At 31.0% G+C, this 27,991-nt stretch overlaps 2 protein-coding genes across 2 annotated transcripts in view; one reads left to right on the top strand and one right to left on the bottom strand.

Annotated features, from left to right (window-relative positions):
• The window catches only part of LOC131852303 (nuclear migration protein nudC), a 40,005-nt gene that overhangs the window by 8,919 nt on the left and 3,095 nt on the right, over positions 1-27,991 (bottom strand). The gene's annotated exons all lie outside the window — the stretch shown is intronic.
• LOC131852292 (uncharacterized) lies at positions 8,426-27,796 on the top strand. Its single transcript, XM_059202971.1, has 4 exons — positions 8,426-8,647; positions 23,502-23,636; positions 24,152-24,545; positions 24,871-27,796. The coding sequence occupies exons 1-4, from the start codon at positions 8,630-8,632 to the stop codon at positions 24,909-24,911; spliced, it is 588 nt and encodes a 195-aa protein (XP_059058954.1). The 5' UTR covers positions 8,426-8,629; the 3' UTR covers positions 24,912-27,796.

Raw genomic sequence — 27,991 nt, 5'->3', positions numbered from 1 at the left:
AGCGTGGCGTTATATGCCTTCACACGATTGTACGCTGATTACGGCCCCATTTTAATGGAAGTTATATGGGATGTCTTGTTTAAACATCGTACATAATATGACGGGAATTTACAACTACATACATTGTATGTATAATGATAACATTGTATTGCTAATAATCTTACGTACATACAGATAATAAATAAATTTAATATATAATAAGATTTTTTATGATATTATTAGGTACTATATTTTTATTATACTATAAACTCTCGATTTTATAAAACGATCATTATTCATCCTGTAAGATATCTATAGATAAACATACCGTGGACTTACCACGGTATATTTGATCAGAATTACGTAGAAGCCGAGAAACCAAATCAAAGATTTGTCTCATCTGTCTGCCCTGTCTGAATATCACGTAAGAAAAGCAACATGGCGGTAAACTAATAAAACGTTAATTTATTATGCGGTACAAATAAAACCTTTCGATTAAGTGATTATAAAAGTTATTTGAAGAAGGCTCGCAATGTGAGTACTGGCAAAAATATCAGATAATGATCCTGTTAGTTATTCTAAGTGCAGCGTGTCCTCGCCTACTTGCGCAATACAACGGCAACGGGAGCTGCGTCACATAACCCCCAAAGTGCTGATGTACAACGTGACCCAACAATATTTTCTCTTTATCCGTTTTCCTGTCTCCAGCCAGCCATCAACATCATACTGAAAAGACTCACATGTGTGAATGCTTGTGTGCAGAAGTACTCTTTACTACTTCATTAACAACAACGGTTAGTTCAATATAATCAATTTTTATTTATTAATCTGTGTGTGTTGTGAAATTGATTACAGTAACAAGTTAGTATATTTAATATTTTTGTAAAATATTCAAGATTATTTAAGGTAATTTAATTATTAAACATGTGTACTTCAATTGTGACAATTTGTATAAGATTAACATGTGATATAACCTATGAAATCATAAACTATCCAATTTCCAACAGATCCAAAAATTGTTCATTGAATTAACGTGAAAGGTTCTTGTCACAGGTCAGTTCTTTATTTACAGTTATTTTAATAAAACATATTCGATGATTGTTTACAAAATATGGATATGTTACGAATATGCATACGAAAATCACATATTCGATAATCAATGACTAATCTGACATTTAATAATTGAATGTCAAATCTATATAATATAAAAATTTACATGTTTTAAGTGATTCGTGATAAAAAGTTTTTAATCAGCCACCAATCTGAAAAATGAGTCCAAGAAATACATATCTATAGACAGTTTTATAACATTGTTATTAATCTTAAACAATTTTTGTTATTTGTTTTATTGTACACCTTTTCTTTTTAGTGCCAGTTAATAACGTTAACTCGTTATACCTATAGGCATGAAATTTTTTTATTGAATATATGTATAAACCTTGTACGTGCACGTTGTTATAAACACGTGTTCCCCTTAAGCTTAAGGGAAAAATTTACAACCATACCATGATCCGGCCTGCTGTCTTGTATGGATCAGAGCTGGCCCGTAAAAGCGACAGATGAAAGATGACTGCATGCAACTGAAATGCGAATGTTGAGTTGGATGTGTAGTGTGACAAGAATGGATAAGATAAAGAATGAACACATTAGAGGAAGTATGAAAGTGGCGCTGGTGTCGGAAAGGTTGAAGAGTAATCGTCTATCGTGGTATGGACATGTAATATGCAGGAATGAAGATAATATTTTAAGGAAGATGTTACATATGAATGTAGATGCTTATAAGGACAGGGAAAGGCTGAAAAAGATGGATGGACTGCGTGAAACATGATGTGGAACTAAATAATTCCCAAATCATTGCTACATTAGTGTGGAAAGATAATTTAATATGCTGAGATATACAATAAAAATACAAAAAAATCGTATCATTAGCTGTATGTTTTCCATAGATGTTTTTATCTAAAAATTCACACATAATTACAAGTAGCCACAGTCCCGAAGATGGCTATTAGTGCTAATATACCAGTAACCAATAATTTTGGTTACATTTTATTTGTTTACTATAACTTAATAACAAGTAGTATAATTGAGCGAATGACAAGTGTCATTTTGCAAGCTTTAGCAAATATTATGCCACAAAATAATAAATATTTAGTTCAAGGCTACTAAATATTAGCAATATCAAAAAAGTATTTAAAATATGTAAATTTGATCAATGCATTAGTTTAAATTATATCTTATTTAAGTGACATCCGTGTAGATTCATTCGTAGTTAAGATTGAAGCGACAGGTACAATCGACAAAAACAATATAAGAAACTGGACTATGCTATGACGTAAATCGTTTATATCAAAAACTGTATCAATGCGCTATAATTATGCTAATATATGTATAGTTGTACGATTAATTACGTAGGCATACAGCCTTACTACGAGGCAGTTTTGCGACTCATTGCCGTGTGCTTTGTGCGTAAAGTGTATCGAACATGCGGAAACGATGTGTAGACTGTAATCGAGTTTGCAACTAAACGAAACAGAACGATGATTTAGTAAATGTCACTAGTATACAATACGACAGGAACCTACTATCCTATGTAGCTAGTGTTTTAAAAGCTATTCGCAACACTCATTGCAATAAAAGTATATCAGTAATTGAAATAAATATTACAATATTTAACTATAAATGAAATAATTATATATAATATAATTATAAAATAAATATTATATATTTTTGTATAATTATACAAAAGTGTAAAACTACAGTATTTAAATCAGCAATGTATATACGTACGTCAGAATATCGATTTCCATCAGAATAAACAATTTAAACTTCACGTAAACATAATGCTAATACTAAACATAGCTATAAAGGTTTAAAGGCATATTTTAATAACTTTCAATTGGTACATTTGGCCAAATATTGCTGCAAGAAAGCTAACAAGGGGAATATTAGTAAAGTAGTGCCTGTGCTAACAATGTCTGTAATGTATTAAATCCGATGTAGTCGGCCTCCAGGAGGTCCTCTCTGGAAAAAAACAGTTATTAATTCCTGGTGAATGTGCTACGATAGACTAAATTGAATGACTGTATCCTCGTCCTATGATCTTATTATTCTCCTTCCCGACAATGTAGAATACATTGTCGGGAAGGAATCCTACTAGTCTACCCTACTATTCTACCCGTTAAAAAGTGTACCAGCTAGACATGCATTGCAAATATACAATCACAATCATCAGTACAAGTGGAACTCAGTATACACTTTTAGTATTAGTGTTTACTCAAAAATAATACATTATAGCAAACGATAACGGTATTTCGAATTATTACATTGTTGTGTAACGCGATGTGTTTTGTAACACATGTTTAAAAACAAAACACGATTTCGTAGACATTTTTTATGTGGCATAATAGGTTAACAAAAAATGTATGCCCTATTATATCTAAGACTAGTATCATTGAGCACCTTCGTACGGGTTTCACTGACTATAAGTCTTCTCAATAAATATTATGTTCACCTTTTTTAATCAGATTACAATCTATAGATTTGCATTTTTGTTATGTCCTTCAACTATTTACTATTACTACTAAAGTACACAAAAAAGGTATAGTTAGTCATAACACTCATCAAACACAACACTCAACAAACCTTATCAGTTCTGAATGTCCCTTTTATTATGTAAGGTGAATATAATTTACATTACGTGTCATCTATCTTCACACGAGAGTATATAATCTCAGTTTTGATTAGGTTATTATCTATGCATCGAGAACTTAACGACATCTTGTATAAATCGTATAATTAAAAGACGACAATTGTAAGTATATCAAAGTTCACAACACACTAAATTTTAATTGAGTACATTTGTATAATAAAAGTACAAAAAACAATAAATTCAAGAAAAACCTAGTTTCGGTAAAAAATTAAGTTGATATGTGGTCCTCACTGAATGTAGTCAGCGTACAGTCATGTGTAATAATATATTAAAACACTGTACTTAAAGCACTCGCACTCTTTGTCTTGGGTCGACCACCGAAGTCAGCCATATTGAATATGGTCAATGAACGTCCCTTGAACGGGTGGTTGTACAATGCCTGTAAACTTGAAATTTCCATTCTTCGGAGGGCACATAAAGCCGTCGATACCGGTTGTAGCCACTAGACAACAGTCGCTAAGTCGGGAAGCTTTTGTGCAAAGCGTACTACAATAATGAACCACAATGAATTAATTAACTTGGAAACTACAGTATGCAGTAAGATTCAAACTCTTTATGATGAGAGCTTGAAAATTAATGTATATGCCAACGATAACTGTACCATTGAGCTATAACAATATTATCAAAATTATTGCTGTAATTTTTCATTAATAGAGCACATACATATATCGTTTGTGACATAATTGAACTATTAAATAAAATAATTTATTTCACAAAATATCAATTACTAAAAAGAATCTTTCAAGCTTAAAATAAATAACGGTTTTTTTTAATAAAATCGACACGAGACGAAGCTATTTGATTCATCTCTTCATATATTTAATTCTTCTCAATATTTGACTGTCTTCAGTCATATTTGTATTAATCAGCAAATATCTCCAGAGGTATTCGGAGAATTGATGTTTAAACGATTTTAAATTATAATACTTTAACTTAAATGTTTTACTTAACTTTTTATATCTTTACAGTTGTTTATAATTTTACCATTCCGTAATATCTACCACAATGTAATCGAGTACCTACAATATATTTTATTACACTCGAATGTACCGACTCTACCAGTTACTTCTATGAACGTAATAAATTAATATCACATATTAGATCATTAATGTTGAACTACACACTACACTGCCTATACTAGTACCTACTTATGGTGCTACTATAGTAGTAATAAAAGAATTATATGGTATAAATTAATTTTCGCCCACCATTATTATTTATATAAATGCTTTAACATAAGTCAAAAGTCAATATCGAAAATTGAAATAAAGATAAATTAGCAGAGATCTGTATTATCAAAATTGTAAGCTAATCAATAAAAATTTAATTGAGAGAAAAAAAATATTCAAAATTTAAGATTTTTTTCATATATTATATAATTAAATTCAATTGTGGTAAAATTAGTATAGGACCACATCCTATCTCATATCCTCGATTATTATCGATTTTTTCTCTAGAAAATATCGTAAAAATATTTAGTAATATTAGTGCAATGAGTTTTAAAAATATTAGAATATTTATTTTAGCGGTTAGAAAAGCCATGTCACTCATAATTAACTAATTATAATGAAACATTTTTAGGAACAAGTATGTCTGTCTTTCCAACTGTCACTTCCTAATAAGAAAATGAGGAATCAGATTTCAACGAAATTTTAAAGTGGAGTAAACATCTCTAGTAGGTATATTTGTTTAATAAAAATCAGGCGAGTGAGTCATAAAATAACTACAGTTTCTCAACGCTAGTAACATTCTATAAATTTTTAATCATGACATAACAGGTGTAAAAAAATTGTCCTTGAAAATACTAAATTAAAATACATACATACCCAATGCAACGCATTAGACGGCTTGTCAGTATTTGCAATTGAACACATAGGAACTGAATGAAAAAGTAGATCAATCAAAAATCTATAATAATATGTATGTATACACCCAACTTTACTTTTTTTTATCTTTAGATATATAAAAGTTATAAAATTGTGACAAGGCACAATCTATCTGTCTGTCTATTTGAGTGTTAAGGTTTCACGTAAATACTGACGGTGGAATTAAGATCAAATATGTTAGTAAGTAAAAGCTAACGACACCTATGAAAATAATCTATGAAAGGGATAATACCCTCTACAACTTTAATTTACAATTTAATTGTAAATTAAAGTTGTAGAGGGTAATCTCTGGTTGAACCGATTTTCTAAATTCTTTTATTATTATTATGATTACCCATTTATTGGAGAAGGTTTAAACATCATGTTACGACGAATAGTAGCGGAGCTGAAATAAATATTATTAATAAATATAGTTTGATCATAATGAATAAATACTGATCTACAAATGTAACGCGTATGAAGTCGAGGGCACCACTAGTACTAACTGAAATACAACAATCAGTTTTTTTAATAATTAACAACTTAAATTATGCGGGCTGGTTTAAAAACATTAATTAAATGTAATGATAACAAAAAAAATAATGATATAGCTAATATTACTAACTCATTTGTATCTAAGTAACCTCATACTTATACAAATTAATTATGATACAAAGTAAACAAAAAACGGTTTATCTGATTACTTTAATGGAAATATTTTCCCGTGTATGTAGGTATTATAATAAAGAAACCTAAATAATAAATAAACCTACCTAAATAATATATATATATATATATATATTTATTCATATTTAATATATATAAATATATATTTAATTAATATAATCTCGTAACAATAACATGCCTCACACAAATGGCTATTGAAAACAAAAATAAACGTTTTAATTCAATTGCACTGAAATTGAAACTTACAGTGGTCGCATTAAATAAGCAGTGAATATAACATTATATTGAAAAAATACCTCAATATTTTTTTCAAAAAATTTACATTTTATTAGTGTAGGTACGTACAGACATAGCTAATTAAAAATCAATTTATTTAAGCGCATCTTTTCAGAACGACTACATATGTTATATATATTCTTTATTGTTATATTTGTATATAATTGTTGAAACAAGGTTTATAGAAATATGTTGGAAAAATATAAATATATGTAAAACATGTTCATTGGGGGTAGTGTGTTTCTTCTCGATTTCATGATTAAACCCGGTCGAAGCCTTCTTCGCCATTATTATAACATAATATACTAAACAGCGATTATAAATCATTGTAAGAACATCCACTACACTTTTGTCCGCTATTGCATATATATATATATCATATTAAGTATACATATGTATAAAAAAATCGCGGAAATAGCGCCGGTGTATATTAATTCTTGTATTATGCGAATAACTTAAAATCTATAAAAATGAATTTAATGATAATAAGTCTATCTTAATTCAAATGTAACAAAATCTTTAAAAGGAAGTTGTTCCGGAAAAATACAATCAGTACCAACGGCTTCTTGTAAAATTAAAACGAATCTATTTTGTGATTCCTTAAATGAATAGCCTTATAAGTGTGTAAAGAAATCTGGTAATTCCAATGATCTTCAGTATTGTCTGTATTCTACACACACTCCTAATTGACAAATAACGCATATGAGATTTAATCAAATATTTAATCATCACACTTCAGCCGGTCACGTATTATTATGGTCCCTTATTATTTATTTATTCGCACAATAATTAGGAGATAGTGGGAACTATTGGTGGCTGTGTACATCACACGTTTCCATCAAATTGACCACCACTCGGTTCTCCTTGAATACATTCTTAGTGAATTCCTGTTCAATTCCCTAGATGTGTCCATCGACTACACTTTATCCTCAACCTATAATTTTAAATGGTTACCCTGCCATATTACCCCGAATGTACTGTTAGCACAGGTGGATTCACTATATCATTATTATTCATTAAAACAACCTTTTTATGTGAGCGATTGTTAATACTGGAGGACTAGTGCCGTCTTATTGGTAACAACGTACCCTGTCAGAGCAACCTCCATGAGGAAAAATCCACAGAAAATATCTATCAGTAGAATACAAGCAAATTCGTCTGCAGTATTTCCAGTTTATTTTTTTGATACAATATAGCCTATGCTTTGTGATACAGTCTATCTTCATTTAAATTTCATTACGATACCTTTAGCCGTTTAATAATGTAAGCCAATCACTTTTATATTGCGAATTTAGCAGGATGTATGTAAGAAGAGTACCTAAATGGTTAAAATCCACTATGTATTTAACCCTTTAGTTATGATTTCCACCGGTGCCCGTCAACCATATCGTTAGTGTGAGAGTTCATTGTGCCACCATAATTTAAAGTCCCTTTTTTGGAGTTGTGAGCCATTCAAAACAGTTGGCAGCAGTTGAGCGACATTGTTACATGTCTTACCTCGAAATCTTTCCTAAATCTGTATTCTTATTTTATAATGACAACCACAATCCGTTTTCAACACAATAATTTATTTTTTATCAAATTGTATGAAGTTCCATAGACCTCACAGAACTTTATAGCTTAGATTAGTTCAATTGATCAAAAAATTAAAGAAAAGATAAATGTTTCCTTGCAAGTAAAGCCGCCGTGCGTATTCGCTACCATTGCCAATTCCCAGAGGCTAACTATGTCATCAGACAATACATGTGGGATAAATTACTGTAATACTTTACACGTAATATATATTTTATCATATTCAGGGATTAAATATGTTTAATTACAAAAGTGCAAATTTTGTTGCACAGAACGGCGACTGCAACCTCATATATAAACCTTGGTGATGGTTGCAACACACTCAGTACGACTCTAGTCGCTTTGCCGCTTGGAGCAGGCGCGTCCCACGACGCCGGCCACACGGAGAGGGCGAGAGAGGCCTACCTCGACACCGCTGACTGACGACCCTACTACACCGACAGACATGTGGACTGAGTGAATGCAGTGTTTTGTGACGTAATATTAGTGAACACCTATTACAGAATAAAACAATAAAAACGTGGTGGAAGAAACGTAAACAATGGATACCAAAAGTACGGTGAGTGATAAACGAAACTAATTAACATAATGATACTAGTGCATCTCTACTATATAACATAATATACTGACTAGTGTTTAAAAATATAAAAAAAAGTGATTTCAAAAAAAAATTATGTATATATAGCAATTGCCTTTACAGATCGAAGTTATAGTTATTGTAAACATTGAATTAAAAGCAGACAAGATGTCTGCTTTTCATTTCATTTTTCATTGCTCATAAACGAATTTAATATCAAACTCCGATTATCTTTGAAACATAAAAACGAACTGCCATTGTACCAAAAAGACCAGTTAAAAACACTGATCTATATATAATTCAGTATTGACATATTGAAAACTTATGTGCTGCAGAGCGAAGCAGAAGCATCTATACTAACTCGGCCGTTATTTTAAATTGTATAAAATAATTTTATAGGTAGGAGTAGTGACATAATAACTTATGTCCTCAATATTACTATTGCGGCCTGTCAGCCTATTTTGCATTATAGCAAAATTATGTATAGCTAAATAACTTATGAATTTCCTCGCTTTCTCTTTTAAAAGGTTGCCTTGACCTGGTGCAATGGCTGTGAGTAAACAGTGGTTGTTGCTACTAACACAATCAGGTCAACTTTTAATAAAAATCAATTACTGATTAGTAACAATTCGAATATCCATTAAGAAGACTGCCAAATATAATCTTATTAATATTATAAACGCGAAAGTTTGGGAGTATGGATGGATTTTTGTTACTCTTTCACGTAAAAATTACTAAACGGCTTTTGATGAAATTTTGCAGTAATATAGGTTATACTAGGATAACACATAGGATAGAATTTAAAAAGATAATATGTAAATTGGGCGAAATATAAATAATGCAAATATAATAATTGAAATGAAATAATTGAATGAAATATAATAATAGCATAAATGCAAAAATTAAGTAATGCAGACGAATTTGCGAGGGGTAGTTAGTAATTAATAACACAAACAAAGTAAATCGATTGACAATAACATAATAATGTATTCATTAGATATTTATGATGTAATTGAAACTAACTCGTTAAATTATTACTAATATAAACTAAAGTTGAGTATTCAACTCATAGGAACTATCAGTTCAGGAGAACATAAGTAAATTTTACATCGAAGAGTTGATCATCTTAATCCTATTGCTCTTATATCGAAGTCTATTACTAATAATACTAATTAATAATAATCCTCCGCCTATCATGGCATCTATTGATGCGATTGATAAGGGAAGGTCGCAGCTTGGCAAACAAGTTTAGTAGCGTTGCATCAGCCGTAGATACATCTGTAGGTCCTTGCAAAGTTGCGGACACAGGTGTACCAATACATATATATTTCATACATTTCATTATTTTCAGTTTAACACTGAAATTAACGGGGAACAAAGGTTTCCTACACGTCTATAATAGTACTAAAAATAATAGTCAGTGACCAATATATTTATATTGGTCTTACCTTAAATTACACAGGCGCCAAGCGTGGAATGTTAATCAAATCGATGATTAACACTTCTCAATGAAATTCTGATATATTATAAACAATTCTAATATATGCGTTTCCAACAATTAATGGGAAGCCGACCTTTGAATTTATTCGATACATGTTAAAGTACATTTTATGATGATTCTATAATATATTTGCCTTATGTTGTACTATAACAATATACTCCACGTATCAACTAATAAGAAATATATTATAGTATTATTCATAGTAGCTGCCTACTCAGTTGTCCATAGAAATCGTTTACATGGATAGGAATAATATTATACTACTTTAAATAAAAACTGACACAGTTATGTGATCATTAATCACAAATAATGTTTTATGAACGATTTTATGAGACAAAACAATTTTGGCGTCGATAAAACTTGTCCAGATCCGCATTTTCTATAAACGACTACAAAAACAAACAAGTTTACAGGATTGCGGATTCATTAGAATATTAAAATACACAAAAACGCAGAAATTGCGATGGTAAATTTGACACTTCGCTTGCCGTTTAATAAATTTCCGGGCCGAATGCCTAGCAACAATAATTTCAATTTCTATTTAACAGAGCAAAAATATAACATTTATCACACTACTATTTCCTTTTTACTGTTAGGTACTGTTACATATTAAGTCGTCCAGATCCGTGTTTTTCTATATGTATACAAAAACAAACTAGTTTCTAGGATTGCAGAGCCATTAGAATATTATTAAACACAGAAGTTACGATAATAAATTTGACACCTTGTCTTTGTGTGGCGTTCGATATAATTCCGGGTCAATTGCCTCGCTTTACTAGATATAATACTAATTTCTAACATTAGTAGTTTTAGCCGGTTGTAAATATTTAATCTAATGTTTTTCTTTTACTGTGACATATTTCGGAGTTAGCGCAATACCACGGAACTAGCATTGAACAATGCCTAAAACCGTACATGATTATATAAACAAATCATCACTTTATTCATATACTAACTAAAATACTTCTGTCATATCTGAGTATAAAAATAATCATATTTACATGACGACAACTGTGTAACTTGTGAATTGACAATGCGGTCATATTACACGTCAGTTAGAAGGTTATGCATACGGAAGGGTTGATTGGTTGTTAAAAAATAATAAGAAGTTCCTAATACTAGCTTCTATACATTTATATTATCTATACATATAAATAAAATTGGAGTGTCTGTTTGTAATATTGAAATAGTTTTTTTACAACATGCATATGAATATAAATACGGTACATACACCATAATAACATTTTTTACAATTTTTGTCTGTCTGTCTGTTTGTTCCGGCTAATCTCTGAAATAGCTGGACCGATTTTGACAGGATTTTTATTGGCGAGTAGCTGATGTAATAAGGAGTAACTTAGGCTACTTTGATTTTAGAAAAATAGTTATATGCCACGCGGACGAAGTCGCGTGTACAACTAGTAGTAAATAAATAATTGATTTTCAAACAATTTTAAATGCACTCAATTCGAAAGCAAGACCAGTGTATGTACCGGTCAGGGCGGGTACGAACAACTACTATTAGGCTCGAGCTAAATGGCACAGGGACTGACAACTAAAGTTGCCCTCGACGTACGGCCTTCACATTTCACAACACCCGGACTTAGCCGCGCATCCAGTGAGTCCGACGGCAGTGCATTCATTCAAACAAAAACGGCGAAAGGAGGTGACGGTAATTCTGTAAATAATTGCTGAATATCGCAACTGTGGTGTTCAAACAATTCTAGATCGGTCACCATTAAACCAACAGCATACAGTTTTAGATGAAATATATTAGTAATTAGAGACAAATATTGATTGATTCATTATGTAATATGTTGAATGTAGTATCATGGAACATAGATATGTTACATACATATGAATAGTAGTGTGTGTATAAAAATGTGTTGACAACCCTAAGTTTTATTAGGTATGATTTTTTGACGACCTCGGTGGTCTAGCGGTCTAGCACACCGCTTTACGTCCGATGGTCGCGGGTTCGATTCCTCGCACGGCACAAACATTTGTATTCACGAGTATGATTGTTTGTATCGGTCTGGGTATTTTCTATGTATAATATGTATGTATTTACGAAAAAAAAAAATCGATGTATTTGTATCAGTTATATAGTACCCATAACACAAGCTTTAGCTAGCTAACTTGGGTCTAGATGGCGCTGTGTGAATTGTCCTGAGATTATTATTATTATTATTATAGGTACAAAGTAGATTTCGATTCCTAACAATAATAGAGTAATACTCGAACTTCTTAATTTAATCAAAAATCAAATAAGTAATTAAATTTTCATTAACGAATATTTTGAAAATTGTATTTTCTGAAAAACTGTCCTCACTAATCTACTTTGGCGCAGAATGTTCTGTGTACCACATTTATTACTTTGTTTCTAAAATTGGATAATAATTATTATAATGGCTACATTAGTTCATTTTTCATTCATTGATATGCTTACTCCGTATCACAGCGAAGTATTTAACTATAAAGTTAGTAGCCAATACAAAAAAAAACCGACTTAATAGTCGTTAATTTTTCCATTATTAATCATGTTATAACTATGTATAACTTGATTGGTAGTGGCTTGATTAATATACCCGAAATATTGAAACAAAAAATACCTAGTTCACACCAGTGTCAGTGACAAATTAATGAAAATTCAAAGACTTACTTCAGTAGTTCACGGTCATTCGGTTTGCACAACAGTTATTAAATTAATGAATCGCATGAACGTTATCTTTATCTATACGTATCTAATACAATTAATAAAATTGCAAGGGTGTCTTCTATAAGTCTGTCAGTACATTGGTTTATGATTTCGCAAAATTTTACTAGTATTGCACAGTATTGTACCTAATGGTCCATATGGTATTTATGTATACATACCATATGGAATCTTTTTTTAATTATCAATATTTGTTTATTTGTTACCTCATCGTGTAAATAATACTCAATTATAACGTAACTTTAAAACCCGCTCAATATATGTTTTAACAGAATCGGTTGACCTGATCATGAGACAGACTGATCACTAAAATGCATGAACAAAATCAAACAATTAGAACGTTGACGTCTTTTGTTCAGAAAAGATGTTCGCAGCCTCAACTATTATTGTGTAAAACGTATTTAAATTTTGATAGTGATAAAAGCCTATTTTTTAATTCTTTATTGTTATTGACGATTCAAAAACCGATTAAGGAATTTTAAAGTGCTTATTGCTGAATATGTTAGCATCATATTATGACCGTGAGAATTAAACAGTAATTGACACGTTAATAATTCTGTACATTATAAGAACATAATAAATACTCAATGGTGTCTTGTATAAGTCAAGTTTTGCCTATAGTATTGTCTATATAACCCAAGTCGGGGTTTTCATGTTAAACACATTTTTTAAACGTACATACAAGACGCAAAGACAAGGGTAATAACGACTTTTATGACATTTTCAATTATGTGTATCCTTAAAATTTAGTAATAAGAAAATATGGCCAGTTACGTCATGTGACGTTCTTAACGTCATTGGACTACGGAGTGTCATAAGCGTTTAGCGTACGAGTAGGTCAGTGGACAATAAACACAATAGATCGTATTAGTTTCTGTCCTTGTGTGCATATTAGGTTATTAAACATTTCGTAAAATTTTCAAATATCTACTGTTCAGGGATGTGTTAATGTTCACTTTGGACATTAACTTTAACCCACGTTGGCTTAATGTTAATATTCACTTTATTCATAAACAAACGATTTAGATTAATATGTATTGTATACGATAACAATACTTTTTAATAAATGATAATGGACTAGTGCATCAGTTTGCTCTAACGTTATACTGTGGCGGAGATCCGTGGTACATGAAACGATAAGCATGAATTCAAGTCAACCCTTTAGTGATAAATCATTATGAATTAGTCACAAAGGATACCGCGTGAAGGTCGATACAATCGCTCGATCGACCTGGTACATTAGTAGCAAAAGGGACACTATTTCCCCTTACCCCCATCGGCAATGTTGAAATAAAGCGGAAAGTAAATGCTCATGATAGTTTAGTGACTTAACCCACAGATTCAGGTCAAAAATTCGATTCAAATGGGTAAGTAAGTCAAAATAAGTAACCTACAGGTATATTGCCATTACGAATATTAATTTCCATTAGCGTTTAATATAATATAATATAATATAATATAATTATACAATTGTTTAGATTATATCCGTCGCATTGTTTTTTAAATTGTAAATTTGATGTCCAAATCATCTGTAATTGATTGACCTATCTTATAATTAAAGAACCATGTGCTCTCTGCATGGTTCTTTAATTATAATCAAAGCTCCAGGCGGATACACTTAACATACCAATTCAAGACATAAACTTGCAGGTAGTCTAGTAGGATGTAAGGATTTCTTATTACTAAACGGAACTACATAACAAAAGTTACGCATGACGTAACTAAAATTAACCCAGAGTACGGATGATATAAAAAAAGGTGTCGTATTCATAATAAATGAACGGTGGCATGACCTAACTATTGTTAATATTTCTAAAGTACTACTATTTTGTTTTTTTATTCTTATATTGCTTCACGAACTTGGGATTTCCTTTCTTACGTTTCTCTTACTTTACTTTAGTAAGCAGTGTATTTTTACACCTCCACAAACATTTAAAATAAAATGACGACATCGTAAGCGAGCAAGTTTTGGATTACGAAATAATTAGTAAACAAAATCTTTTCGCGCCACTGAATGATGTACACGCGACAGATAAAGGTCATTCAGTTGCCGTTCAACTTTTTCAATTAAGTATTAAACTATTGCTGAATGGTGATACATATTATTCATAATGTATCTCTTTCATGTAACTGTCAATAATATAATTTTTAAACGATATAGCGGCCACTAATTAGAAGATTTTAGATGTTCCATATTAAAGGCTCTCGTGAAAGTCAAACGGACCGGTCTTACATTAACAAGGACAAAACATATTCTCATTTTAATATGATTACATGTAGCGTTAGAGACACCGTTTTTGGCAACATAAAACTTGGGTTTTACTGTTTTTAAGGTTATCTTACAAAATTTATTTGACACAAATAACTTCAGTAAATTGCCATTTACCGGTGGACATATAAGTCTACTTACTGAATCAGTAAAGATTAATCTATGATATAACTATGAGTACGGACGTGTGTCACATCATATACCTACAAATATTTTGTAATACATGTACGAATCTTTTATAATTTCGTTTTATTTATTTTGCCACAATTTTGTTTTTTGAGATTATACAACAAGACGGGCCCTTTTTTTATGTGCCGCTGCAGTAAGTATCAGGGGACCATTCCGATCGATCCTCCGTAAAATTCTAACGAGGATCATAATTGTAACGGCCTAAGCCGGGTTTGAACCCCTAGCAGTGCACTCAGAGTAAAGTCGTCTCCGTAGGTTAGCCTTTAAGCGTTCCATAAATCCTTCCGCGGGTTTGGAGTGTCATCTGCACTAGCCCCCTTTCGGATTGTTCGGAAAAGCTGTAAAAGCCAACTGTGGCCAACAGCATTAAACTAGATAGACAATAAAAAAATAAAAGTATCGCGGGACGACTTGATGTTTGACATTCAGTTAACATCGTAGCCAGGAAACGGTTTTCTCAAAGACCCCAAGCCGTCAAGGTAATGAATGAGCTATTGTACAAATTCCGGTAACTAATACGTTCACGACTTACATTAATATGCTCACAGGTACATAGTAAAATACCTTCAGGTAGTTACTATATCTTATTATAACATGTAAAAGTAAATCATCTCTAATATATAGAAACTTACCTACTTTAAATACCTACATAGGCTCCTGAAAACTAACGACAGATTTATCAACGCATAAGGTTACAGCCTTTTATTATTATATGCCATACATTTAAAAAAATTACACGATATTATCTAGAATATACATGTCTGCAATAGTGAATACAAGAACATATGTTAACAACATAACAATAAATAATGATTGGTATTATATAATAAAATAATCGACACGCCGACATGTTATCCTACTTATCCTCCATTATAAAAAAAATATTATGGCACGATCCATCTACGTAATAATGAAGTTATAACAGCAATATGCAGACGTCAGTACATGATGTCATCACGACATGAATACGAGAAGAATCCGGCTGGGTAACTTCTTTCATGGTCACTTTTTCTATAAAACATCCTACTCCCAACATAGACATTACAAGTTAATCGACCACCAACGACGATTCAATCATATAAGAAAGACGCAACCATTAATTAAGTCTGACCTAATCCGTTCCGGAATACATGTATACACCAAAATAAAAAAAATATCTGATAATGATAATAACATAGATGCTGCTCATCATCCTATAACTATAAATTAAAATACAAATCAATATTTTTATTATAGCAAACGACGACACTTAGATATATTAAATATTAATTTAAAACATATTCAAAATTTGTTTTGCCATCACTACTGAAATATGTATCTTTCAGGTAAATGCAGGTAAAATGCGTTTTTAAATTTCACTACGCAATGAATATTATTAGTTAGCAGCCAATCTATCTCGTAACGAGGTCTACATGTTAAGTATCGTGTTGCATATACTAACTTGATTACGGGAATGTGCTTCTAAATTGCAGCAGGGGTAAAGGTGTATTCTTGCTACAATTTGGAGCAGAAGCAGGTATATACGATTCATGAGTACAATAATAGAAAAAAATATAATTTAATAAAAAATACATTGTGGTTCTTTAAGGACTAAACATAATATTCTCGTACATACAAGGAAGGTCATATAGAATACATGTACATAGCTCCACGGCCACAGTAATATGGTAATCGAAGCGTATTTATATATTTATGGTAGGTTAATTATTTAAATAGAATGCAAGACCATTATGACAGACAGCGTCTTATTGTCAGTCGGTAGTCAGCTTCCATGTTTCCATAGCGATTTGCATTGACACGATTCCCGTTAGCTTCATAAATACAACCAATCGAGTTCAAGGACGACCATAAGCATCATGCTAGTGTTTGTGACCAACGTGAACAATGAGTTATGTTGAGGCGTCCTCATGCAATCGCGTATAAAATATGATAATTGAACGTTCAAAAGCACGTTTTGCTGTCGCTCTGACTTCGATAGAAACATTAAAGTTAATAAAGACGTTATATTTTTATTAGAAACGTATTATAGTTTACCTCGTTTAGTTTTATATAGAATATAATTATGTCCGACCGACACACAGACAAAACATTGTGTGCGGTAATAAATCATTTGAAATCGATATCTAGCGCAATAATTTACATAGAGTTACAAGAAATCCAATGAACTGATGAGAGATTTGAAATCAAAAGTATTGAAATCGTGCCTGTAATCCGTTAGCCATTGTGACATTCACCGAAAGTATTCCAAGAAGAGCCATACAGGAGGAACGTACGCTTTCTCTTCTAAAGGAGCACAGTCTAGTTACTCGTTAACTGATTATCGTAGTCTATATGTAGCAAGCATTGTTTGAAATTATGAAAGTTGAATAGAGACGCCTCTAAAGATTTGCGACGCTTAAAGACTCTCAATATAAATATAACAATGGTTGCGATGGTTCAAAGATGAAAGGGAAATCAGATTAACTTGCTTATTAATTACTCGCAGTAAGTTACTCAACACGTAATCTCCTTAACACAGTATTATATAATTTTTGGTCTATTCTTAGGCCTACCGTGTAAATTACTTTTGTTCGTCTTCTTAACGAAGCTGACGACACGATCGATAAGATGTCGTATTTTATTATACATAATTTTGGCCTTACAGTGCACTCTAATTAGTTCCGTGCTTACTATAAACCGTTATAGACACGTGGTTCATACACTGACTGTTGATTCGTAAAGATTACGTCTCTTGCGTAACTAGACCGTCTCGTTGAAGCAGTAAGTTGCACAACTATGCACCTGTTATTACCTATGGCCATAACTAGCCGTTACAATTATTTCTATCTCCTATATGATATTGGAGCATGCATTTATGACTAACAAGTCAGTCAGTTAGATCAGCTATGTATTAAAAAAAATAACGAAAGAAAGCGTAGACCATTTGATTTAATGAACACTCCGTTGAATTATATATGAAAACGCATTCAAGGTAATACTTTTGAATAAATTTAATATTAGCATTATATATGGATTTGGATAAATTATTCTTCAGAAATTATATAAAGTATTTTTAATATGGAAGTATGATGACAGCAGGTCTGCGCAATACCAGGATGACTATTCATTATCTGGACAAATATTTCAAAACTTTAAACAGAGTAGATATTGAAGGTTAAATAGGTAATTTGTGCTGATAATGTAATGCTGTAAATGGATCTGCGAACTCTGTTACACTCTTTTGAAATATGATTACATGAGAAAACGCTTACATTTGACGATCAAAATAACGGAAAGTATAGATTTCAACACTTCAAAGTAAATGCCGTCAAAATTCAATAAGACGTACTATGTTTTCATGGGGATGTGGAACGGGGTGACAAAGCAGTTTATAGGTATATTGCGAAAATCAAGATATTTTGGACATACTGATCTATCATCATCAGACAGAACGTGTACTATATGAGGATGATATTAAAATTCTCCAAAATTGACGTACCTATAATCAAAAAACGTACCAGTATCCCTTTCTTGAACTTGACTTGATAAATAGATTGGTATGAAAAATATAATTATAGTATAGGTTATAGGTATATTGTTTTTGGCATAATTAATGTTGTTGTTGTTGCATTGTAAAATGGCGGGAACATAATAGGCGTATTCGTCATAACCCATAGTACAGAAGGGTACATATACATATGTATGTTAAATTGTTATTAAACCCATAATATCTTTAAGTAGAGATTACACAGACTACTTTTGAAGTTACAAGGACGTATTATTATACCCATTTAGTGTATAAGAGAAATGTGAACGAAATAAGTATATTGTTTTCAGACTGCACCCCTTGTTGCAAAAATGTCACCACATCGAGTCATATAACAGCGTATGGATAAAATACAAGTGCTCTTTTCGCCATATACAGACATAATTAATCTGTAGTATTTATACTAGGTACCATTTAGATTACTTGTGTATAAATACATTAATTAATAACTTAAACCGATTCTTTAAGTAAATTAAAATATGTTTATGTTCTATATCTAAAGAACGCGTTGCGCAGAGGTTAGACTGCACTTATCACACACAAATTATCAAGAATAATGAGGTAAAACATTTTTTATAATTTATTGAACAAAGGAAAATGATTAAGGTGGCGCACGTGCTCATCGCAGTATATGCAGTCATGTTTGTTTGTATTCATAAGTTTCTAGTTTCAAATAAAATACCTATTAGGTCTCATGGGGCACTTAAACGTGTTACCACCACGTGCTGATATCAATTAAATACTGAATCATGTGGGCACACATGACACATCCGTGCCGTGTATGTAGTATACACGTGCCATAAAAGAGCTACATGCAAATCAAACATGTGCTGGTATATTCTATTCTGCTGTAAGTGGAATGGCTAGTAAATAAACATAGAGGAAGACTAGACTATAAAATATACACCATACAACATCAATATGAGACTATTGATGATTTTTAAGGACGTTCGTTTTTAAGGATATTTTGTATAAGTTAATGATATAGTTTAAGTTTCTACTATATTTTAGGATCCAAAATTCAAATATAGTAATTACAAATAGGTAGATATAAAATATATGTATTGTTTATAGATATTATAGATTTCTTTGTATATGAAGATGGATTTATTTAGCTATGACTATAATGTAACAAACATATGCTAGCAGAATACACAGAGCAATTAACCAATCCTGATGAATTTATCAAGAACTAACCGTTACGGTTTCCAGAGAAGACCAGCAAGGGGACCATTCCCATTTCCCATTACTCACAACCCCTCCCCTCTTGACAACCAATAGTATAATAACCTATACTATAGTATTAATACCTATAACCAAATAATGTAGCGTAATAACGAATGAACATTATAATGTTGCTCTGAAGTTAAATAATATCACAATGTTCATAACGAGGGTCTTGGATGAACTTGTAAGAGACGCCAGTTCCCAGCCTTGGTGGACTTAATAAAACATTATAAACATAACTTTTACTACGCAAAGTAAAATAACTGCCGATTGCCTAATAGTTAGCAATGTGTAGGTACGGTTGTTTCTACATCGCTGTAACAATAAAACCTGAATATTTCGACCGAATTCCCACTTGGTATACTTACTGTGATCTACTTATAAAAGGCGGACTTACTTCTTATCACAAATTGAATTATTTCTCACACCATGTACTTAATTAGATACATACTAATTGCAACGTAGCGTACGTTATGGGAATATTGCTTTGCGATATTACTTCAACGTAATCCACCAAAAAATTCGTCGGTAATTTTAGCAAATATTTTATGTGGCGACCTACCTATCGTAATGGCATACAATTAATTATTTTTTAATAAATGGTTATAAGGTTTTATTTCTATTATCTATTTAATTAAAATCCTTTCTGTTTCGTAGTCATAAAAAATCCAAATATATACGTAAAATACAACAACATAACATTACACATTTATTTACTTTTTTATTGTATAGTTCTTATTATTGTTGCACATATTATAAACACATAATTCTTGTACTATATTAAAGCTATTGCGCACTCATACCTACTGTAGGTTATAGCTGGAAATCTGTGTTTGCTCCTTGGGAAAATATGACACTGAGCAGGTCGGCCTATTTCCATTGCTGCAGTAAACAGAATTCAGTAACATGCACGCATTATGTGACACTTATGGTATTCATTTATTGTTGTTACTGTCGGTTACTGTTTTTTGACTTAATTTTACTGTATTTATTAAAATGTTTTTTGTAGAAGACTAATTTCTATTTCTCTGTATAAATAATAATATTTTTACTATGCCAAGGCTAAAAAATAAGCGATCTAAGACTAACATTAGATCGCTCATGCAATTATGCGATTAACTTTAAAATAAGTTACATCGTTTTGGCCATCAGACTCATCTCTATAAAACATTAATATTTTTAACATAGTATGTACCTACATAATTTACCTATGTACAACATCAGGGATCCAGAATTGAAATAAATTGTTGTAAAAATCCTTTATTGTTTGTAGTAAAATGTTGATATAAGTATACCTTATCATTACAAAGTATAAAACAAAGTCGCTCTCGCTGTCTGTCCGTCCCTATGTATGCTTAAATCTTTAAAATTACGCAACGGATTTTGATGCGGTTTTTTTAAATAGATAGAGTGATTCAAGAGGAAGGTTTATATATATAATACATGTACACCCGTGCAAAGCCGGGGCGAGTAGCTAGTTCAACAATAAAATATTATATTTTACAGGACTCTAATCCCAGATAGGGCAGTCAGTCACCATTCTTATTATTGTCGACTATCAACATTGTAGCGAAGTTAACAATTTACTTGATCCAATATTATAGTTTCTTAGATAAAATAATGAATCTCTAATACACTTGGCATTTTTATTAGACGTACGATCAATAATTCGCATAGAACAAGAATAGAACAAAGGCTTAATGCTGAAACAAACCGACACGGCCTTGCATTAATTATAAAAGAAATGCATTATGATACAACCTAAAACGTCTATCCATCATGTTATCAAAATAACAAAGAGGACCATGAAGCCGAGAGCTAAGTTATATTGCGTCAGAGGCCGACGAAATAAGACCGCAAATAAAGACACACGAACCTTGAACACCGTATCTGACAAAATCAATCGGACTCCAAACGAAACTTGACCTAAAATACAATTGATGAAATTGATCTCTGGTATTCCTGTCGAGTCGGACTCACACATCAAGGGTACCAAACATATATAATAATAATTATATAAACCATGACAATTCACACAGCGCCATCTAGTCCCAAGCTAAGCGAAGCTTGTGTTAGGGTTACTAAAGGAATGTTAGAAACATAGTACATAGTAAAAACCCAGACCACTACAAAGAATAATACACATGTTTTAAATGATTGTATCGAGCAACGAATTGAACCCGCGATTATCAGAAATAAGACAATGTGCTAAACCCCTGCCACTGCCGAGCTAATAATTAATCCTAATTTTTTTATTAATATTATTTGTAAGTGTATACCTATTATTTATAGTAAACATGTGGGGGAAAAAAAAAGTCGAAAAGAGAAACGTCTTCTATTTTGTATGTAAATGCAAAATAGAAGTGTAGTCTGCTGTAGTGATTTCAGATATTTACCGGATTTGAAATCCGGAAATACAACTTGTTTCGGACTTCCGGAGGGTGATATTTTTGTGCATCATAAAGTCGAAAAATAATTTATATCAATGACTAATTTGACATTTAATATTAAATTATTTGCTGACTACTTATTAATTAGCGATCGAATAAATTTATTTAGCATCTATAAGAGGGATAATTAGTTATTTATTAAAAATTATTGTAAAACTAAAAATATGAACACTAAAAATAGTCTGTGACCTTCAAACGTATATGTTAAAATCATGCACATAGTGACAAAATCTAACAAAGGAAAAATGAAATTATCAATCATTCCGAACGTTAAATTAATTATTTCATTTGCCAACTAAGCAATGATTGCCCATTGCTTATTCGGTCATTTGTTATATCGGAGTTTGTCACTGTAGACACGCTACAATAATAACAGATTTAGTAACATAATACGTAAGTCGTGCATAGTTATGTAAATATTATTTATAGAAAATGAAAGGAGTCCATATCATGACACTAATGAAATAAACTGTGGAATAGACTAGCAACGGGAAGCTGTGCATGATTTCCGTACTCAATTTTATACTTGCATAACGACTCACATCGTTGTTTTTGTGCGAAAATCAATAACAATAGCTCTGTTTACTGTGTACAAATAGAAGAAAATGTAGTGTATAGTCTCTATAGACCAATCTTGGAAGGATTGCTAATATACTTAAACTATTTCTCATATAAGAGTAAAAAAATATACGGAGTTGGTTAACTGTGTATGTTCTGTTGTTATAACTATATTGACAGTAACTGTATTGAATTTAATGAAAGTGACACAGCCTGACGTACAAAGAATAATCAGAGAGTTGAGAGTAACCTCATCAAATATAATATTTGATATATAGATACAGATGTATAATATATCCCGAAAAAAAAGGAATATCTATGTATTTACAGAAAACAGAAAATAATTATGGACGTAATATGGATGTAATTTAAAATTTTAAAGTACTTCGGTTATTCGTTTCAGATCTCAACGAACGAGTGGCACATACCGCGCCCATCTTTGTCTGGCAGTAGTGCAACCGGCAGCAGTATAAGCGACTCACGCTCCCGCGGAGGCTCTGCATCCAGCCAAGGTTCATCAAGCAATCACAGTACACATGTTAGTCATTTATTTCAACAAATCACTACAAACATCATTACAAGCAATTTCATATAATTTTCCCACAAAAACTCAGCTCCGCCCAGCCATCAAACTTTTTCATTACTTGACTTGGTAAATTAACAAAAAACACTTTTTTACATTTTACAATTAAGTGTTTCTGTTAATGAACAGGGTCAACAAACGATTGATATTGAGATGCCAGACATTAAATCCTGTTCAATTAGTAATACCATATTTTTTATTATGCACGAACAAGCATTTTATAACAAGAAGAGTTTATTAAACTTCATTTTTACATCCCACGTTTTAGAGAAGATACACGATAGATATTATTTTTTAATTGTTCTATAAGTCTATACTCTTGTATTTCTTCTTGTATCTTCGTCTATTGCGTTGGCAGATTTTGTACAAAATTAGCAATCAATAAAAAGTACCCTTTATGGGTAAGCTCAAGTACAAGCTCTTTTTATTATATTATTAAAAAACCTACAAACTTATTTTTACTTTTGCAGAGTGTATCATCTGGGTCGTTCCTACTCAATGCCGCATATTTAGCGCGGATGCAAGGAAATTCTATACAAGAAGAATATGGATGCTACAATTCAAAACTAAGTAACTACATATGTAAAACTGATCGCTCGCCAGCCGTTGTAACAATTCCAGAGGAGCGTGACCAGGCTGATTCATACTGGACAGGTGTTAAGCGCGGATCAGGGAATGGACAGGACGCAGCATCAGTAGCGAGTTCTACACACTTTACAGTGGTGAATGGGTTCACAAAGCAGCGTCCAGGCAAGGAGCCAAAGTCCTGCTGCTGCGATCATTCACACCAGATAACAGTTCTCGTTATATCGATGACGATTTTATTCTCCGCGTGCATTCTAGCGGCCATATGTTTTGTTGAAAGTAAGTTCAAATTCATCATTAATATAGATATCAATTAATAAACCTGATAATTTCTACCTCCTTGCACCCGACTGCTAATGAAAAGAGCATTCGATATACATATAAATCTATTTCAAGTATATTTTCCAAAATAACAAAGAACTTTTAATAAATAGGATGCTGTCAAATTCCTCCTCACTTTAGGCCACACGACAACAGTAAGAATTAAGTTTGACCAAAGGCAAATTTATAATACAGCTCTGTTAAAGAAATAGTAAAGTTATTTTAATTATCGAAGTAAATTAGATATTTAATTCTTTACTAATAACTTTATTTTTCATTACAGTGCGAATGCGTAAGGAGACTGGAATATACAAATATTCTTAATTAAAGGAAGATACAAAGGTGACTAAATGTATTGTTTACGTTCAATATTATGTATAACGTGCATTGAAAACATAATCTAGTAGTTGTAGTAAACTAGTAAATGTTTTAAAATCGTGGTTCGGTGTGTGTTAACAAACAAACTAGATCAATTTTTATGTGTAAATTATGTAGTTAATAAATGTATATTCTGATAAATAAATACCAGAAAAATATTTGATCATACAAAGTAAAGATTAATTTAAATACACGAGTATTCAAATTTAACATATGTAAATTACTACAAGGTCTATAGCCGCCTATATATTGGTAAAACATAATGTAAAAAGGTATTTTTTAAATGCAAACACTATTGCAGTAATTTTATTTAATTTCAAATTTATCGTAAGTCAATTGCGTAAGAGTAAGTACGATTAAGTTTAAGTAATCTAAACTTTCAAATGTATTTGTTTTTATTTATTGTTAATTTCGCAGATTTTTTTGATATTATTAATTATTACTGTTGTAAAAGGCGGCCTACAGATCAGCTAGTTTACTAACTAAGGAAGCTAATTCTGATCCAATGGCATTATAATACAGCATATCCTACTTATTTTGCTTTTTAAAAATGGCTTGACATAAAATCTATATTTAAATTAGACTACAGAGTAGACCTGACTGAGTCTGATCAGTCACTCAGCCAATTCTCTTAATTAACTTTGCACAATTTGTTATACATTTTCAGTTAAAAAAAAGTATACTTGTATTTGCTGTTTCACTTAGGTTATTTAATTTTTTTTATTGCTTATTGATGGTTAAATTTGTATCACTACCAAATTTCAGTAATAAATTATTATATGTATTTATATCGACGTTTAGCGGTCAATTTTGTGGTATTTATTCGGCAGTTGTATGTATTTGTTACACATACACGAATCTATATCCTCGTAATGTACATAATTAGTGCAATAAACCCAGTTGAATCTATTATTATAGAAAACAAATAAGTATTTTACAATTAAGTACATAAAGAACAATGGTAAAATCTTATTTGCGTTAAAAGAGAGCGTCTTTAAATGAAAAATACACGGAAAATAAAGTAATAACTTTTTTCGCTCCAGCAGTATTAGTAGTACTTTTAACTAGGCTGAAAAAATAATAATTTCAAAATTTTTTATTTTAGAATAGCAACAACATAGTTTCTTTTATATATCGAAATGTGATATTTTCGTAATATAATCTGTAATAGGCGACAAATGTCAGATGTCACATCAAATGATATAGTTTCTTTTTTAAAGATATTTTGTTCACTTTTTATTTTAGATAAAAAATAACTGTTACTAATAGATTGATGCTCTTTAATATGGAAAAAAATCAACAATCGACATTTTTAATATTTGTTTCAGGGACCTTAAAATATCATTAGACACTCACAGATGAGGCAAAAATTATATTAATAAAATTATAACAAACTCTAAAAATATATTTATTTTTATAATATTATTTTGTAGGTCTGAAGTTTATTGGTATTTTTGGCAGATTAATATAAAAATTTGTTTTCAACTAATTGAATGATAGGAATCTACCATTGTTCTTTGTTTAGACTAGATAAGTATTTAACTATTTATTTACTGCTTTTGTTTTAATATACGTATGAAATTAAACAGTAGTTCACAATGACTCACTATGCATTATCTATGGTTCTGTCGTGAAGTGCAGTGTGAAATCCAATTCAATTGTGAAACTCATATATCTATATGAGTTACGTTATCGAAATTATTAGAAAAAATATTGTATACAATTGAAAATATCATACAATAGCATTTTATATTTTTTTAATTCAAAAAAATTCGTTCACGGAAGAAGAGAAAACGAATACGCAAATAGAAGAAAAATTCTGTACATCGACAATAATCCAAAATATATTTTTACCAATATTTTGATATTTAAGTAGAAAAACTATAATTTAAATAAAATATTTGTTATTGTTTTTCTGAAATATAAAATTGTATAGATATAATTCTATACAATTGTCTTCTAAAAGACATATCGTCGATTAAATAATTTTAATCAAATGACCCAACATTTATTAGTAATTTAATTAAATTGAAATATGTGAAAAAGTTGCACATTTTTGTCTATAACATGAAAATTTGCAAATTTCACAATATGTAGTATAGAAGCGATCCATTGGCGAGTATTAATAGTAATGATCATGGATGACGAATAGCATATTATTAGTAATATGCACAGTATACTCTCTAATGGATCATGGAGATTATTGTACTTTATTTTAATTGTATTTATATTTTAATTACAGTGAATGAATACAATAAAGTTTAACTAAGTATGTTTGTTAAAGAAGAACTGTGATAATTTATAAATTGAATAAATTACATATATGCAATAAATAATTTTATTTCAAAATGTTCCGTAAAACAATCACAAAGTAAGGTGCTAAAACTGCAAATCTGTAACTACTTCCACAGCGTAACTTTTCATTCCAAGCATGTGACAGGGAGAACAAAGTAAAAACTATTTGTTATCAAAAATTCGACACCATACATACTTACGAGAGAACACTAAGGTCAAATCATTCCTTTATGAAGCAAATTGCCTACCCGGCAATGAGATGTTTACGTGTTGATATGAATGATAATCATGATGAATCATTTAAAACTCTATAACTGTAACTAAAATTTGCCTAGTACTAAACTAAACTAAAGTTTGTTGCGACATTACTTCAAATGTATTGGAAGTTGTCCATATAACCTAATAATTATTAAAGAATGCTCTACTATATTAAAGAATGTTTTACAAAAAAAATACACTTTCTGCAAAAAGGCTTTTTGAAGGCGATTGTGTAGTAATTTAATCAAGAGATGTCCAATTATATTCATACATACTGCCTATTAAAACTTAAATGTGCTTTATTACGTCAGAAATGCAAATCCATCGTATATATGTTAAATATTAATTTAAGAAATAATAAAATAAAGAGATCATTGGATAATTATGACATCTATTTAACTTTCAAAACTATTTAAATTCTATCCTTCAGATTGCTGTTAGATAAATAAAGATATTTTTTGGTGTTTTATTCT

This window comes from Achroia grisella, unplaced genomic scaffold, assembly GCF_030625045.1.
Source record: "Achroia grisella isolate CSIRO2021 unplaced genomic scaffold, CSIRO_AGI_Agris_v1 utg1179, whole genome shotgun sequence".
Lineage (NCBI taxonomy): Eukaryota > Metazoa > Arthropoda > Insecta > Lepidoptera > Pyralidae > Achroia > Achroia grisella.
Note: the sequence above shows the minus strand (reverse complement) of the source record. Positions and strands in the feature narration are given on the sequence as shown.

Coding starts and splice junctions, on each gene's coding strand:
- LOC131852292 (XM_059202971.1), top strand. Junction 23,637..24,151: donor CAAGCAATCACAGTACACAT/GTTAGTCATTTA, acceptor TTACTTTTGCAG/AGTGTATCATCTGGGTCGTT. Junction 24,546..24,870: donor GGCCATATGTTTTGTTGAAA/GTAAGTTCAAAT, acceptor TTTTCATTACAG/TGCGAATGCGTAAGGAGACT.